At 42.2% G+C, this 12,930-nt stretch overlaps 1 protein-coding gene across 1 annotated transcript in view; it reads left to right on the top strand.

Annotated features, from left to right (window-relative positions):
- VWA3B (von Willebrand factor A domain containing 3B) overlaps positions 1-9,980 on the top strand; it is a 219,622-nt gene extending 209,642 nt beyond the window's left edge. Inside the window, exons 26-27 of the mRNA XM_036263356.1 lie at positions 9,474-9,653; positions 9,932-9,980. Coding sequence (XP_036119249.1) covers positions 9,474-9,653; positions 9,932-9,980 — 229 coding nt within the window. The remainder of the gene's footprint in view (positions 1-9,473; positions 9,654-9,931) is intronic.
- The last annotated feature ends 2,950 nt before the right edge of the window (positions 9,981-12,930 follow it).

Raw genomic sequence — 12,930 nt, 5'->3', positions numbered from 1 at the left:
TGAAGTCTATAAAGCAAAGTTTAGATTGGGTTGCAGTAGGGGCCGCTCACCCATCTGCCTGTTCTCTTGAGGGGTGAGAACGAGATGCTGGTGCTGGCTTGCCTTTACCCAAGTGAGTGTATGAGGGGTAGGTGGGGTTTTCCAGAGGCTACAGGGGGATAAACCCATTTTCATCTGAAGCAGTATGATTGCTAAAAGCTGGAAAGGAAAGTCAATAAGAATAAGCTAAGGCCTGGAGAGCAGGCAAAAACCTAAGTCCATGGGGCCAACCAGGAGCATCAAGGTTGGAGTCAGAGCCATGACCTTGAAAGTGAAGGTGGGTTTTGCACAAGGGCTAGGGAAGGGATCCAGGAAATTCCCTCCAACTTCACTTGGAGTTTGTGGGTCACCTTTGGGTATCAACCTTCATTCTCCCAATGGTTTTACCTTGTACTTCATAAACCAGAGGACATTCTCTCCTCTACTTCTTATCCCCCACATCTGGGCTTTTGGAAAGCTGTATCCTTTTGTCAAAGTCCCTCCTCTCAGCCAAAACTGGTCTGTCCACCAGGCTTCAGAGGCACGTCCCCATGGCCTGGGTCCTTGCTCCATCAACTATCCCTAGATTTTCCTCTCCTCTCTCCTTAGCTCCTCTCCATTGAGTCCTTTGCCTCAGTGAAAATTCAAGTTTGCCTCCCCCATTTACACACATGCACAGACCCATGCACGTACACACACACACACACACACACACACACACACACACAGTAGACCTTCCTTGTTTTTGCAGTGTGGTCACTACCAAGCGCATGTGCAGTCTGAGCCTTGACATTGCCATTCTCTTGCCTCCTATTTGCTCCCTAATTTTGGGTATCAGCTCCCTCATCACCCCTCCACAAAAACTGTTTCCAGGGGGCCACTCAGGACCTTTCCCATGCTCACACAGTGAACTCCGCTCCCACTGACTGTGCCGGCTCTTTCAGTTGTATTTGATGGTCGGCCATTCCCTCCTCTAACCACCCCATCTTGAGGCTTATCATGGCTCCTCCTTTCTCTGGATTTTCTCCCCGCCTGTTGGTGCTCACACCCATGACTTCCTCATAGCTCCATTTCCAATCCAGGCTGCTGTGCCCTTGCATCTGGGATGGGTAGTTCTGATGAGCAGCCTTGATAAAGGGTGTGAACTAATACCTGGGTAGTGTCCCAGCCCCACCCTCACTTTGTTTTGTGCCCCCAGGCAGGTCACTTCTATCACTGAGCTTGTTGTGAAGACTGGGATGGTCATTGCTTGTCCAGCCTGGAGGAAAGCAGGGGCTGGACACATGGCAGGAATTATTTCTAGCCATCCACCTGTGTGTGCAGAGTCTCAAACTCTGCACACCTAAAACTGAAGTCATAGTTGGAGCATCACAATCCTGCTCCCTTTCCTGCCTTCCCTGTCTCAGTTCCTATTCCACCCACAGTCAGAGTCATCCAAGCAGAAATCCGGTGGTCATCTTGGGTTTCTTCTTGTCCTTCATCTCCCACACCCATTAGTCTCCAGATTATATATATTTTTAAATATGTTTTTATTGATTTTTTTAGAGAGAGAGAGAGAAACATTGATGTGAGAGAGAAACATTGAATGGCTGCCTCCTGCATGCCCCCTACTGAGGATCAAGCCTGAAACCTGGGCGTGTACCCTGACCAGGAATCAAACCGGGACCTCTTAGTCCATGGGACAATGCTTATTCCACTGGGCCACACCAGCAGGGCATCTCCAGGTTATATTGATCCTAACTTGCAAATATTTTTCAGCTCTGCTGGACCCAGGCTGCCTTAGGTCAAGGGCTCCCACTTCTTGAGAGCCCTGCCTCTGGCCTCTCCTGCCATGTTCCCTAAGGTCTGAGGAGAGGAACCTTCCTCCTGCACAAATTGTATGGCTCCTCCCCCACTTCAACATACCTCAGAGCTCCCCTCTATGACCCTTCCCATCCTAGCTTAGCCGATTGTTGGTTGGCTCCAGGCTGCCTCCCTAGCCTCACTTCTCCCTGGCCACTCCCAGCCAAACTCCCAAAAGATCTCTACTCACTTGCTATACCAAACCAAACTACTTGTAGCTTTTCCCCACACCAGTGCCTTTCAAGGTTCTCTGTCTTGGCGCAGGCTAAGTACTCCCTCCTTGGAGTGCTATTCTTTGCCCTTGGCCTCCCGGGAAGTCCAGCATTGAGCTTAAGCATCACCACCACTCTGTGTGTTCAAGATCACCAGCCCTTCTGCTGCGGAGGTCCCTCTGCAGCCTGTAGGGGGTTCCTTACAGGAATCTTCCCTTGTGTGAGGCCTATACTTTCATGGCCATCACTCCTGGTGGACATGAGTCCTGAAAGCAGGGCCCACGTTCTATTCCTTCCAAATCCTGGTTGCCAGGGTCCAGCTCACAGGATGTGCGCCATGACTATTTGAAGAATGAACCAATGAACGAGCACATCTTAGCGGATGCCCATCAGGTCTCTTCGAGGGGTACATAGTTCTGTAGAGGATCTTACTTCAGATATGACTACTGAAAAGATACATTACGGCCCTTCACTCTTTTTCTAGATGAGTATCTTATTTAAAATAATAGTATATTCACCCTGGCCAGTTTGGCTCACAGTTAGAGCATCGGCCTGCAGACCAATGAGTCTCGGGTTTGATTCCAGTCAAGGGCACATGCCTCGGTTACTGTTTGTCCCGGTTCTGGTTGGGTCATGCAGGAGGCTATCAATTGATGTGTCTCTCTCACATCCATGTTTCTTTCTCTCCTTCTCTCTCCCTCCCTCCCATTCTATCTGTTGATAAATAGAAAAATAACCTCATGTGAGGATTAAAATAATAATAAAATAAAATAATAGCATATTTTTGTTACTCTCAAAGTTCTACTCAAACAGTATGATATCCAAATTTTAGTACATTCTAAAGGACTAAGAATAGATGTGTCTAGGTATTGACCTTTTTCACTAAACTCAACATTGTCAATTACTATTCTAAGATTATAATTTAATTCTTTCTGTGTTGAGAAAAGTCTTTAATTGTACTCCCAGGCCTTATTTAAAGCTCTTAGCTGCTAATTATCTACACTCGCTCTTAGGGCTCTGTACAGAAGAAGTGTTGGCTGATCCCCTAGTCTCCCCATTGTAATGAGCACTGTGTTTTTCTCTGGCCACCTCTCCACTAGCAAGAGACTGCATTTAATTCTAAGCAGAGGTCACATCCAACCCACTATGTTCAAACCTTAATCCAGCTCTGTTTCTATAACCAGGGCTGGCAGATGTGTACACAAATAAAGGTGGAGGCCTTATTTTGTTTCTACACTAGGATTTCCTTCTGGTAGGTTCTTTCTCATCAGGAGCTCTTCCTCATGTACATTATCAATGTGCCTTCTCTCTTTGGTCATTCTTGAGTAAGTCTGTATACCTTTATACCAAATGAGAGCATTTAAAAAAAATCTTGGTGTTTTCTTCATGGGCTATCAAAGAAATGGACTATAGATTTCAATTCCAACTGGACATCATTTGACTAATTTTAAAATATTGAATTCACCATAACCTTTCACTTGGGTTGGTAAGATAAGAGGTACATGGCCCCAAACAAGCAGGTGGACCAGGATTGCAGACACCGACCTCTCTATCCCTATCCCTCCCCTTTCTTTCTTCTTGGGGCCTTCTGTTTGGGTGACTGAGAGGACTTTCTCCTGGCCCCTCTCTGGTTCCTAACAGAAGGTGGTGATCAGTGAAAGATAGGAAGACAGTATTGGAAGGACAGAGGGTTCAAAATTGATTGAATATGGCCAGAGCTGATGCAAATTTTCATTTTCTGCTCAAAATTTGATTTTAAATGATTCTGTAAGACATTTAGTAAGGTTGGCTTGTAAAGTATGCTGTTTATTTGGCTAAGTTCTTAATCCATTCTTTTAAAAAATTTATCTTTATTGTTGAAAGTATTTTTTATTTATCTTTATTGTTGAAAGTGTTTTCCCCCATTAGTTCCCCCTCCTCCAATTAGTTCTTAAAAAAGAGAATTTTAGTATCACTGTATTTATTTTAGTATCACTGTATTTGGATATCTGAAGGAGGTTGTTGGGCACTGAGGTCCTTAGGGCAAGAGCTCCCCTTGATGTGTAATTGTAATGGTGTGATCTTGGGGACATCGCTGTGCATAAGTCCACAGGAGGGGAGACCCTCTCCCAGTTCAGATGTGGATTGTCTGGGTCTGTGGTCAGCTCTCAATTCCTCTTACACAAAATATTAGACTCCCACTATCTTTCTTTGAGCAGTTTAGTAATTCTCCATCAAGCTATTTGGATTTATGAGTATGTCCCGGGGGAAGTTATAATTTCCACACTATTTAACACTCCTCCCTTTTCTCCATGTGTGATATCAAGTCATTGACTGAAACCACAAGACCCAGCACTGCCTCTGCCATTACCTGAGATGAGTCACTTCCCATGGCCTCTTCCGACCACTGCTGATGACTTCCAAAAGGAGCCGTGCACCTGGCATCATTAAGCCTCTGTTTGGTACTGGTTCCTTGGTCCCTTCAGGTCAGATAAGAAGCCCCAGTTCCTATGCTGGAGCCAAGCCCTAAAAACAAGTGGCTCAGCAGTAAGCCCTGTCTGTGAGTGTCCCACTACCCAGCGGGGCAGGGCCATTGCCTATTTTCAGAAAGTGGTCGGGGTGCCCTAGTATTGGGGCCAAGGGGACACAAAGAGTCAGAGATTCTTTAACCCTGGGGGCCAGTGGTTACAATTTGGGTAGCAACAGCCTTTCCTTATCAGTCTCTCCATTTTCTGCTCCTTCCATTGTTAAAACTCAGGGACCTCCTGGTCCTCATCAAACATCTGTTCAGTGCCTACCCCACAGGTCCTCCTGTTCTTTCTGTTCTAAGACACCTTGCTGACAAAGTCACACTTGGGGCAGAATAGAAATGAGGCCTCAGGGAACCAGTGAGAAGATGGCAAGCTGAGAATGCTTGACCAAGCAGATGAGATGGGCTTGACCCAAGGAGAGCGTGGAGTGGGTGCTCAGCACTCTTCCCCGAAGCAACCAGCTGCTTCTGAAGAGCCAGCAGAGGCTCAGTGCCTGGCTCCCCCACTACTCAGTGTTGGTCTATTTGTCATATGATTTAACCAAATCTGTAGGCTAAAATCAATGGGACACTTAAATTAACTCAGTGTTGATATGAGATAGGTCGAACAAAAGCCATTTAGCAGGGCCTTTCCGGCATGCTGATGGAAAATGTCAGGAGCACAGTGCCCTTTCCTGTCCACAGAGTGGGTCTGGGCCAAGCGAGTGAGGTGCATGGGGGAAGGGGGTGTGGAGCTTTCACATTAGATTATTAGATTCACACCTACCCTCCCCAATAAGGGGACTTTTTCCTCATGGAATATCTTGAACGTCCGTCCTTCTGGAGAGTATAATAGGGTGGCCGAGCAGTGTCTGCTTGGTTGTCATAAAGGCTTTTCCTTGATCAAAATCCCATTCTGCTTTTTATTCTAATCTTGATAATTTGCATTGTTTTATTATTATTCCAAACGTAATGCATAGTTAGTATAATTTAGAAGTTAAAAGTAAAAAGCAAAAGGAATATAAAAACCATCCATGGTTTCACATTTCAAAAGTAATCATCATTTATATTTTATATATATCCTTCTAGAGTGTTTTCTCTTCTGTGTTGATTCTTTTTGCTCAAAATAAAAATCTTTGTTTCTCTTTATCACTGACGACAGTTGCAAAACGTGTTTTAAATGTGAAACAGTGACAGTTCTACTGGAATCCATTTCTCTGGGGCAGCTATTAACGGACAGATGCAAAAGCTTCCAGTCATTCTCATCTAGTCACAGTCTTAATAACAAGAATGAAAATGAAACATACATTCTATTTTGTAACTTCTTTTTTTAATATATATATTTTTATTGTTGACATTATTATAGATGTTCCCCATCTCCCCCTTTTACTCCCTTCTACCCAATCCCTAACTGCTCAGAGGCCTTCACCACACTATTGTCTGTGTCCATGGGCTATGTATATAAGTGTGTAAGTTCTTTGGTTTATCTCTTCTCACCACCCCTCCTCTCTGAGATGTGTCAGTCTGTCCCATGCCTCCATGTCTTAGGGCTTAATTTGTTGGTCAATTTATTTTGTTCAGTAGATTCCACATATAAGTTGAAATCATGTAATGCTTGTCTTTCTCTGACTGGCTTATTTCACTTCGCATAATACTCTCCAGGTCCCTCCATGCTGTCTCAAAGGGTAACAGATCCTTTTTTACAAGCCACATATATTCCATTCTGTTAATGTACCACAGCTTTTTTATCCACTTATCTATTGGTGGGCACTTGGGCTCTTTCCAAATCTTAGCTGTTGTACATAACGCTGCTATGAATATAGGGATGCATATATTCTTCCTGATTGGTGTTTCAGGATTCTTAGGATATATTCCCAGAAGTGGGATTGCTGGGTCAAATGGCAGTTCCAGTTTTAATTTTTTGAGGAAACTGTTTTCTATAGGTGCTGCACTAGTCTGCATTCCCACCAGGAGCACTAGGGTTCCTTTTTCTCCACATCCTCACCAGCACTTGTTTGAGAATTTATTGATGGTAGCCATTCTGACAGAATTGGTCACTGGACTGTGACCAATCCTAACCTGTGGGAAACAGAAAACCTCTGAAAAGAAAATAGTATATATAACAGCAATATATAGCAATTCTGACAGGTCTGAGATGATGTCTTACTGTGGTTTTAATTTGCATCTCTCTGATGATTAGAGACTTTGAGCATTTTTCATATGTCTATTGGCCATCTGTATGATCTCTTTGGAGAACTGTCTATTCAGGTCCTTTCCACTTAACAATATATTGTTTGCATCTTTTTGTGACAAGGACGCCTCTCATTTCATGATCACCTGCTCAGAATTTATTTATTCAGGTGGTCTGTAACTTACAGGACCAATCCCCTCCTGAGGGCTAGGCACACACTGCTTCTTGATCTTTCTTGCTTTTCTTCTTGGGTTCCTTCCAAGATTTTCTTCCTGGGGCCCTTCAGGTAGGTAGGCAACCCCTCCTCCACCTTACTCTTTGGGTGCTTTCACTCTACCTAGAAAACTCTACTTCCCACTCTTCCTCCCTTGCTGCCATTCTTTCTGAGAAGTTATAGGTTAGAGACTGGACTGTGACCAATCCTAACCTGTGGGAAACAGAAAACCTCTGAAAAGAAAATAGTATATATAACAGTCTGCTCTGAAGGGAGGTAGCAATTTGAGGGATAATTGATCGTAATGTGGTGGGTAAAATTTTAGATTTCAAAGAACAGGGCTAGTAATTACAACCTGGTAGTGTGATCTCAAGATGAGTCTCTGGCCCTGGCCGGTTTGGCTCAGCGGTTAGAGCATCGGCCTGTGGTCCTGAGAGACCCGGGTTCGGTTCCCGCTAAGGGCACGTACTTCGGTTGCAGTTTGTCCCCGGCCCTGGTCAAGATGAGTCTCTGAGAACCTGGCCACACAGAACTTACATGTTCACACAGGTGCTGGCCTTATATTTAAAGGTAATTTTGGATTTGACCTCCTAGGAAGCCTTTTTCCAATTCTACTGCTATTGCTCAGGTCATTTTTTTATTATGGTAAAATATACAAACATAACATAAAACTTACCATTTTAATAATTTTTAAACATACAATTCAGTGACATTAAGTACATTAATATTATTGTGCAACTATCACCATTATCTATGTTCAGAACTTTTTCATCATCCCAAACTGAAATTCTGTAACTATTGAACACTAACTCCCCATTTCTTCTCCCCCCACCCAACCCTTGGCAACCACCATCCTACTTTTTGTCTCTATGATTTTGACTACTCTGGGAACCTCATATAAATAGAATTATATGGTGTTTGTCATTTTGTGACTGGCTTATTTCACTTAGCATAATGCCCTCATGGTTCATCCATGTCATAGTAAATGCTAGACTTCCTTTCTTTTTTAAAGGCTGAACAACATTCCACTGTATGTGTATACCATATTTTAATCATTTATCTGTCACTGAACACCTGGGTTGCTTTCACCTTTTGGCTATTGTGAATAATGCTGCTATGAACATGGGTGTACAAATATCTGTTTGAGCCCCTGCTTTTATTCTTGTGGGTATATAACCAAAAGTGGAATTGCTGAATCATATGGTAATTCTATATTTAATATTTGAGGGATGGCCATACTTTTTTCCAGAGCAGCCACACCATTTTGCATTCCCATGAACAGTGCACAAGGGTTCCAGTTTCTCCACATCCTTGCCAACACTTGTTATTTTTTGATTTTCTTTATTTTCTTTTTGATAATAGCTATCCTCATGAGTCTGAAATAGTCAAGCCAATTTTTAGTCTTTCTTGGAAATTACCTCTAGAGTCTCTGAGCCAGTCTTTGAAAAGTATCACATGTGGTAAAGCTTGATCCTTTGAAGAGAGATTTGATCTATGAGATTTTCTATTTAGAAATAATTTTCTATTTAGAAATAACTAAAAATCTTTTTCCGCTCTATTAATTTTTTCTTGACAATTTCCAAGAGGATCTGAAGCAGCTGTTGTCAAAGTTATTCAGAATGAAGCCTGGGTGATAAAGGTGGCAGATACTGATTGTGGGAAGAAAATCTGGTTTAACACCAGGTGACTGGTGTCCTTAACTTATCCTAAAGGCTATGAAAAAGGTGAATTCCAAAAATGGTGCACCATGATGGCATGGTTGAAATGAGGTCAAGGTGCTCCCAAGAAGCCTTTTTTGAAAGACAACATTTCTGGATAAATAAATTGTCCAGTATATTTTCTTTCTTCTTTCTTTCTTTCTTTCTTTCTTTCTTTCTTTCTTTCTTTCTTTCTTTCTTTTTTATTTACTCTTTGACCAACATCTCTTCATTTTCCCCACCTCTATCCCCAGCCCCTGGCAGCTACCATTGTACTCTGTTTCTATGAGTTTGGCCTATTTTATATTTCACATATGAGAAACATCACGTAGTATTTGTCTTTTTCTGACATATTTCACTTAGCAAAATACCCTCAAGTTCCATTCAAGTGGTCACAAATAGCAAGATTCACTTTTTTTTGTACTGCTAAATAATATTTTTTACTGTTAAATATATATATTTAAACATATATATATATATATATATCTCACATTTTCTTTATTCATTCATCCATCAATGGGCACTTAGGTTGTTTCCATGTCTTGGCTATTTGTGAATAATGCTACAATGGACATAAGAGTGCAGATATCGCTTCAAGATAGCGATTTCATTTTCTTTAGCTCCATTTTCAATATTTGAGGATGCTCATACTGTTTTCTATGGTGGCTGCACCAATTTACATCCCCACCAACAGTGCACAAGGGTTTCCTTTTCTCCCATCATCACCCACACTTGTTATCTCTTGGCTTGGATCTCTCTGTAGACACAGCAGCTGTCAAGACCAGGGTAACCCTGATTTCTGTCTTTCTAGAGAGGATGTGGACATGAAGAACTCAACTTTACTAACATGGCCAGTCAGAGAAGCTGGCACTGCAGATTTACGGGAGCTGAGACAGGAGAACCCTAGACGAAAGAAAAAGAAATCTTCAAAACGGCTGCCTCTGCAGGAGGTGGTGTCCTCGGATTCAGATGACCCTTCCCATGGCAACAGGTCCCAAGAGTCCTAAGAGACATCCCAAGCCCAAGGTGGGAGGGGGACTATATTTATCTCTAGAACACCCTAAAATCTCTTTTAAGGGTAGTGCACATGAAATCACTCCCCTGTTTCTGTGACAGTTTAGGTCCCAGTATAGCAAAAAAACTCTAATACCTTAAGTAATGCTGACATCCACTTCCCCAGAGAAGGTCCTCGACCTGGGGTTTAGGAGTCAGCCAGCCACGCCATCACCGCCACACTTCCACCTGAGCAGCCCCGCCCTGCACTCAGAGAGCCACCCACAGCAGCAAAGGGCTGAGGACCATCACCAAGAAACCTTAAAGCAGTCTGGTAGCAGCTATGCTTAAGAGAGCCAGCGTTCCTCCAGGGCTGCCCAGACCTCGGCCCTTGACACTGTGGACCTAGCCCCTCTGCTGAGGTAAGGCCGCCTCCTTATTCCACCCCTGCCGTTCCTGTTTGTGACAAAGGTAGACTTCCCTGCCATCCCCCGCCTGGCTCTCCTACCTGTTTCAGCTCATTGGTTTTGGCTTTTCCATTTTTTTATCCTATTATTTTCCCTGACTTCACAAAACTGTATTCAATCTTCTGGTAGACTCACCACACCCAGAAGTGATAGATTACTGTCATAGTGTTTTCAAATTTTTTAGAAGTTAGTTAGTTAAAATCCAAGCCTGAAGTCTTCTTTTAAATTGATTATCTCACATGAATTAGGGATTTTATCATTTAGTGTTAGGACTGAAATTAAGACCCAATAACTTATATGAGAGCTGCAAGACTGAACATTCCCTATTTTAGTGTTTTCTGGGGGTTTTTATTGTGCCCTCCCTAATTATTTTTGTCTGTAGTCTGTTGTAGGTACCTCTAATTGAACACAGGACCGGAATAAAAACTCTTATGTTGGAAACATTTCAAAACTATTGGACTGTGTGTTGCTGCTTTCTTAGAACACATTTTAACAATAACACATAAAAGTATTCACCTCTATTCATTAATTTCTTAGTACAATTAGCTTTATTAATTTCAAAAATGAAAAAGCCCATTTAAGTCACTTCTAGTCAATAATAGCTTTGGGACTAGATAATAATAGGATACAGATTATTAATAAGAAAAATATTGAATGCTTTTTGCAAAAGCTAGGGCAGCATTCCAATACTCTAAAATGTCACAACCTAATTAAAAGTGATGCTCACATTCCTGAAAGCTAGGGAGTCGCCACGGTTATGGTGAAGAAATTAAAAGAGGAATCCACTTTCAAAAATGTGTAAGAAAAGGGGACATGAGCTCAGCATCAGGCCAAAAGTAGGAATGCAGGGAGGAAATGGTGCAGAAAAAGGCAGGGAGCTGTGGGAGGTGTGTTGCCACGCAGAACCCAGAGTTTCTCCCAGGTAGGAAGGTTCTGGAGCCTGAGTTAGGTCTACAAAGTGGAGAATGGGTGGGGCAGGAAAGTAGCCATTCATCCAGTCACTGTAACTCACTCAGGCTACATGTATTCATGTGGGCCTGCATGTATTCATGTGGTCCTGCACACATTCATGTGGGCCCTCATGCATTCATTCAGTTATTCAACAAGCAACTGAGAGCTAATAGAGTGCCAGGCTCCTGGGAAACCTCTGATTTCTAAAAGGTGGCAACTTCTCTCTCTATTCCACCTTTCTTTGTCTCCACAGGGCTACAGGGATGGAAGACTACAGGATGAATATACATGATAATAGTTTGTTAATATTATGTTACAAAGCATTATATGCTCAGTGACATTAGTGATATGTTCAATGTGATGTCCTTCCTTGATAATGCCTACTTGATGTGCTGAAGAAAATTGCAATAACAACAGAGTATTTTTATTTCCAGCTAATATGGAATAAGAGAAACTGAATCCCCCTTCCCCACTTGAAATAAATTACAACCTGATGAAATGTATTTAACAACAGATTCCAAAACGTTGGACATAGGCAAAGATGTCCGAGAACAAAGAAAGAGAGAGCTTCTAGGCTGTGGCATGCACATCTGTATGCATTTTCTGAGTTAGCTCATGTGTTTGATTGTCACTAAATAAATGTGCATCTTTAGCATATGCCAGAAATAATAAAAGGGGGTTGATCTGTAGAAAAAAATAATAAGAGCTATATGTCCAGATTTTATGGCCACCATGTATAATTGGCATGGATCATAAGCTGGGGCAGGGTATCAGGATGAAGTGATTGACAGCTGCACAGAACTCTGTGGAATGGGTACAGGATTACTCCCTAAAAGAGAGAGATAAGCTCTTAACCAGAAAAAAGAAACGGATGTTCAAGAAGAAACAGGATGCCCACTTGAGTGATGTAAAAAAGATCCATGTATCAAGTGACAGAGTTGCCAACATTGCCTCGAAGTTCCTTTTCAACTCCGGAGTATATGGATCAATGACACAGTCCATTATCAACTCAGAGCATTTCCACATAGATGGAAAGCTGTCCTTATAAAAAGGGGAAGGGGCCCTGGCTGGTTTGGCTCAGCAGTTAGAGCGTCGGCCTGCGGTCCAGAGAGACCCGGGTTTCGTTCCCGCTAAGGGCACGTACCTCGATTGCAGTTTGTCCCCAGCCCTGGTTGGGGTTGTGTGGGTGGTGGCCAGTCAATGTGTCCCTTTCATGTCGATGTTTCTCTCTCTCTCTTCCTCTCTCTCCCTCCCACTCTATCTGAACAAAAAATGGAAAAAAATGTCCTCGAGTGAGGATAAAATAAATAAATAAATAAAAAATAATAAAAAATAAATAAAAAGGGGACGGAAGGAGTTATGGCCAACACAATTAGACAAAAGAAATTTTAGGGAAATGGAATTGAAAAAGAAGTAAAATTATATTTGCATGTGATAAGAGTACACCTGAAAAACCTGAAAGAATCTATGATAGTGCTAATTCAAACAAAAATAACTCAGTGAGGTGGCAGGACAGAAATTTAATATACAGAAATAAATAACTTTCATGCAAAAAAGTAGTGATAGAGAAAACCTCATCTATAATAAGAACAAAGAAGATAAAATATAGTCAGTTCTCATTGTTCATGGCTGTGATGTTCTATCAAGTCCCCTCTACTACTGAATTTAGCAAATATTGAATCATTGTCCTTAGGAGAAGAAGATTTCTGAAAGCCTACACATCATTTCTACCAACTGATCAATATATAAGCTTTTATGTGTTTCTGTTGAAAGACACCTTATTTAACATATATTGTTGAGTCATTAGCAGAGAGCTCATGGCCAACAGCGCTGTAACTCATGCCTATATGAAGCTCA

Source organism: Molossus molossus, unplaced genomic scaffold, assembly GCF_014108415.1.
Source record: "Molossus molossus isolate mMolMol1 unplaced genomic scaffold, mMolMol1.p scaffold_m16_p_15, whole genome shotgun sequence".
Taxonomy (NCBI): Eukaryota; Metazoa; Chordata; class Mammalia; order Chiroptera; family Molossidae; genus Molossus; species Molossus molossus.
The sequence above is the reverse complement of the archived record's forward strand: the minus strand, read 5'-3'. Positions and strand labels throughout refer to the sequence as shown.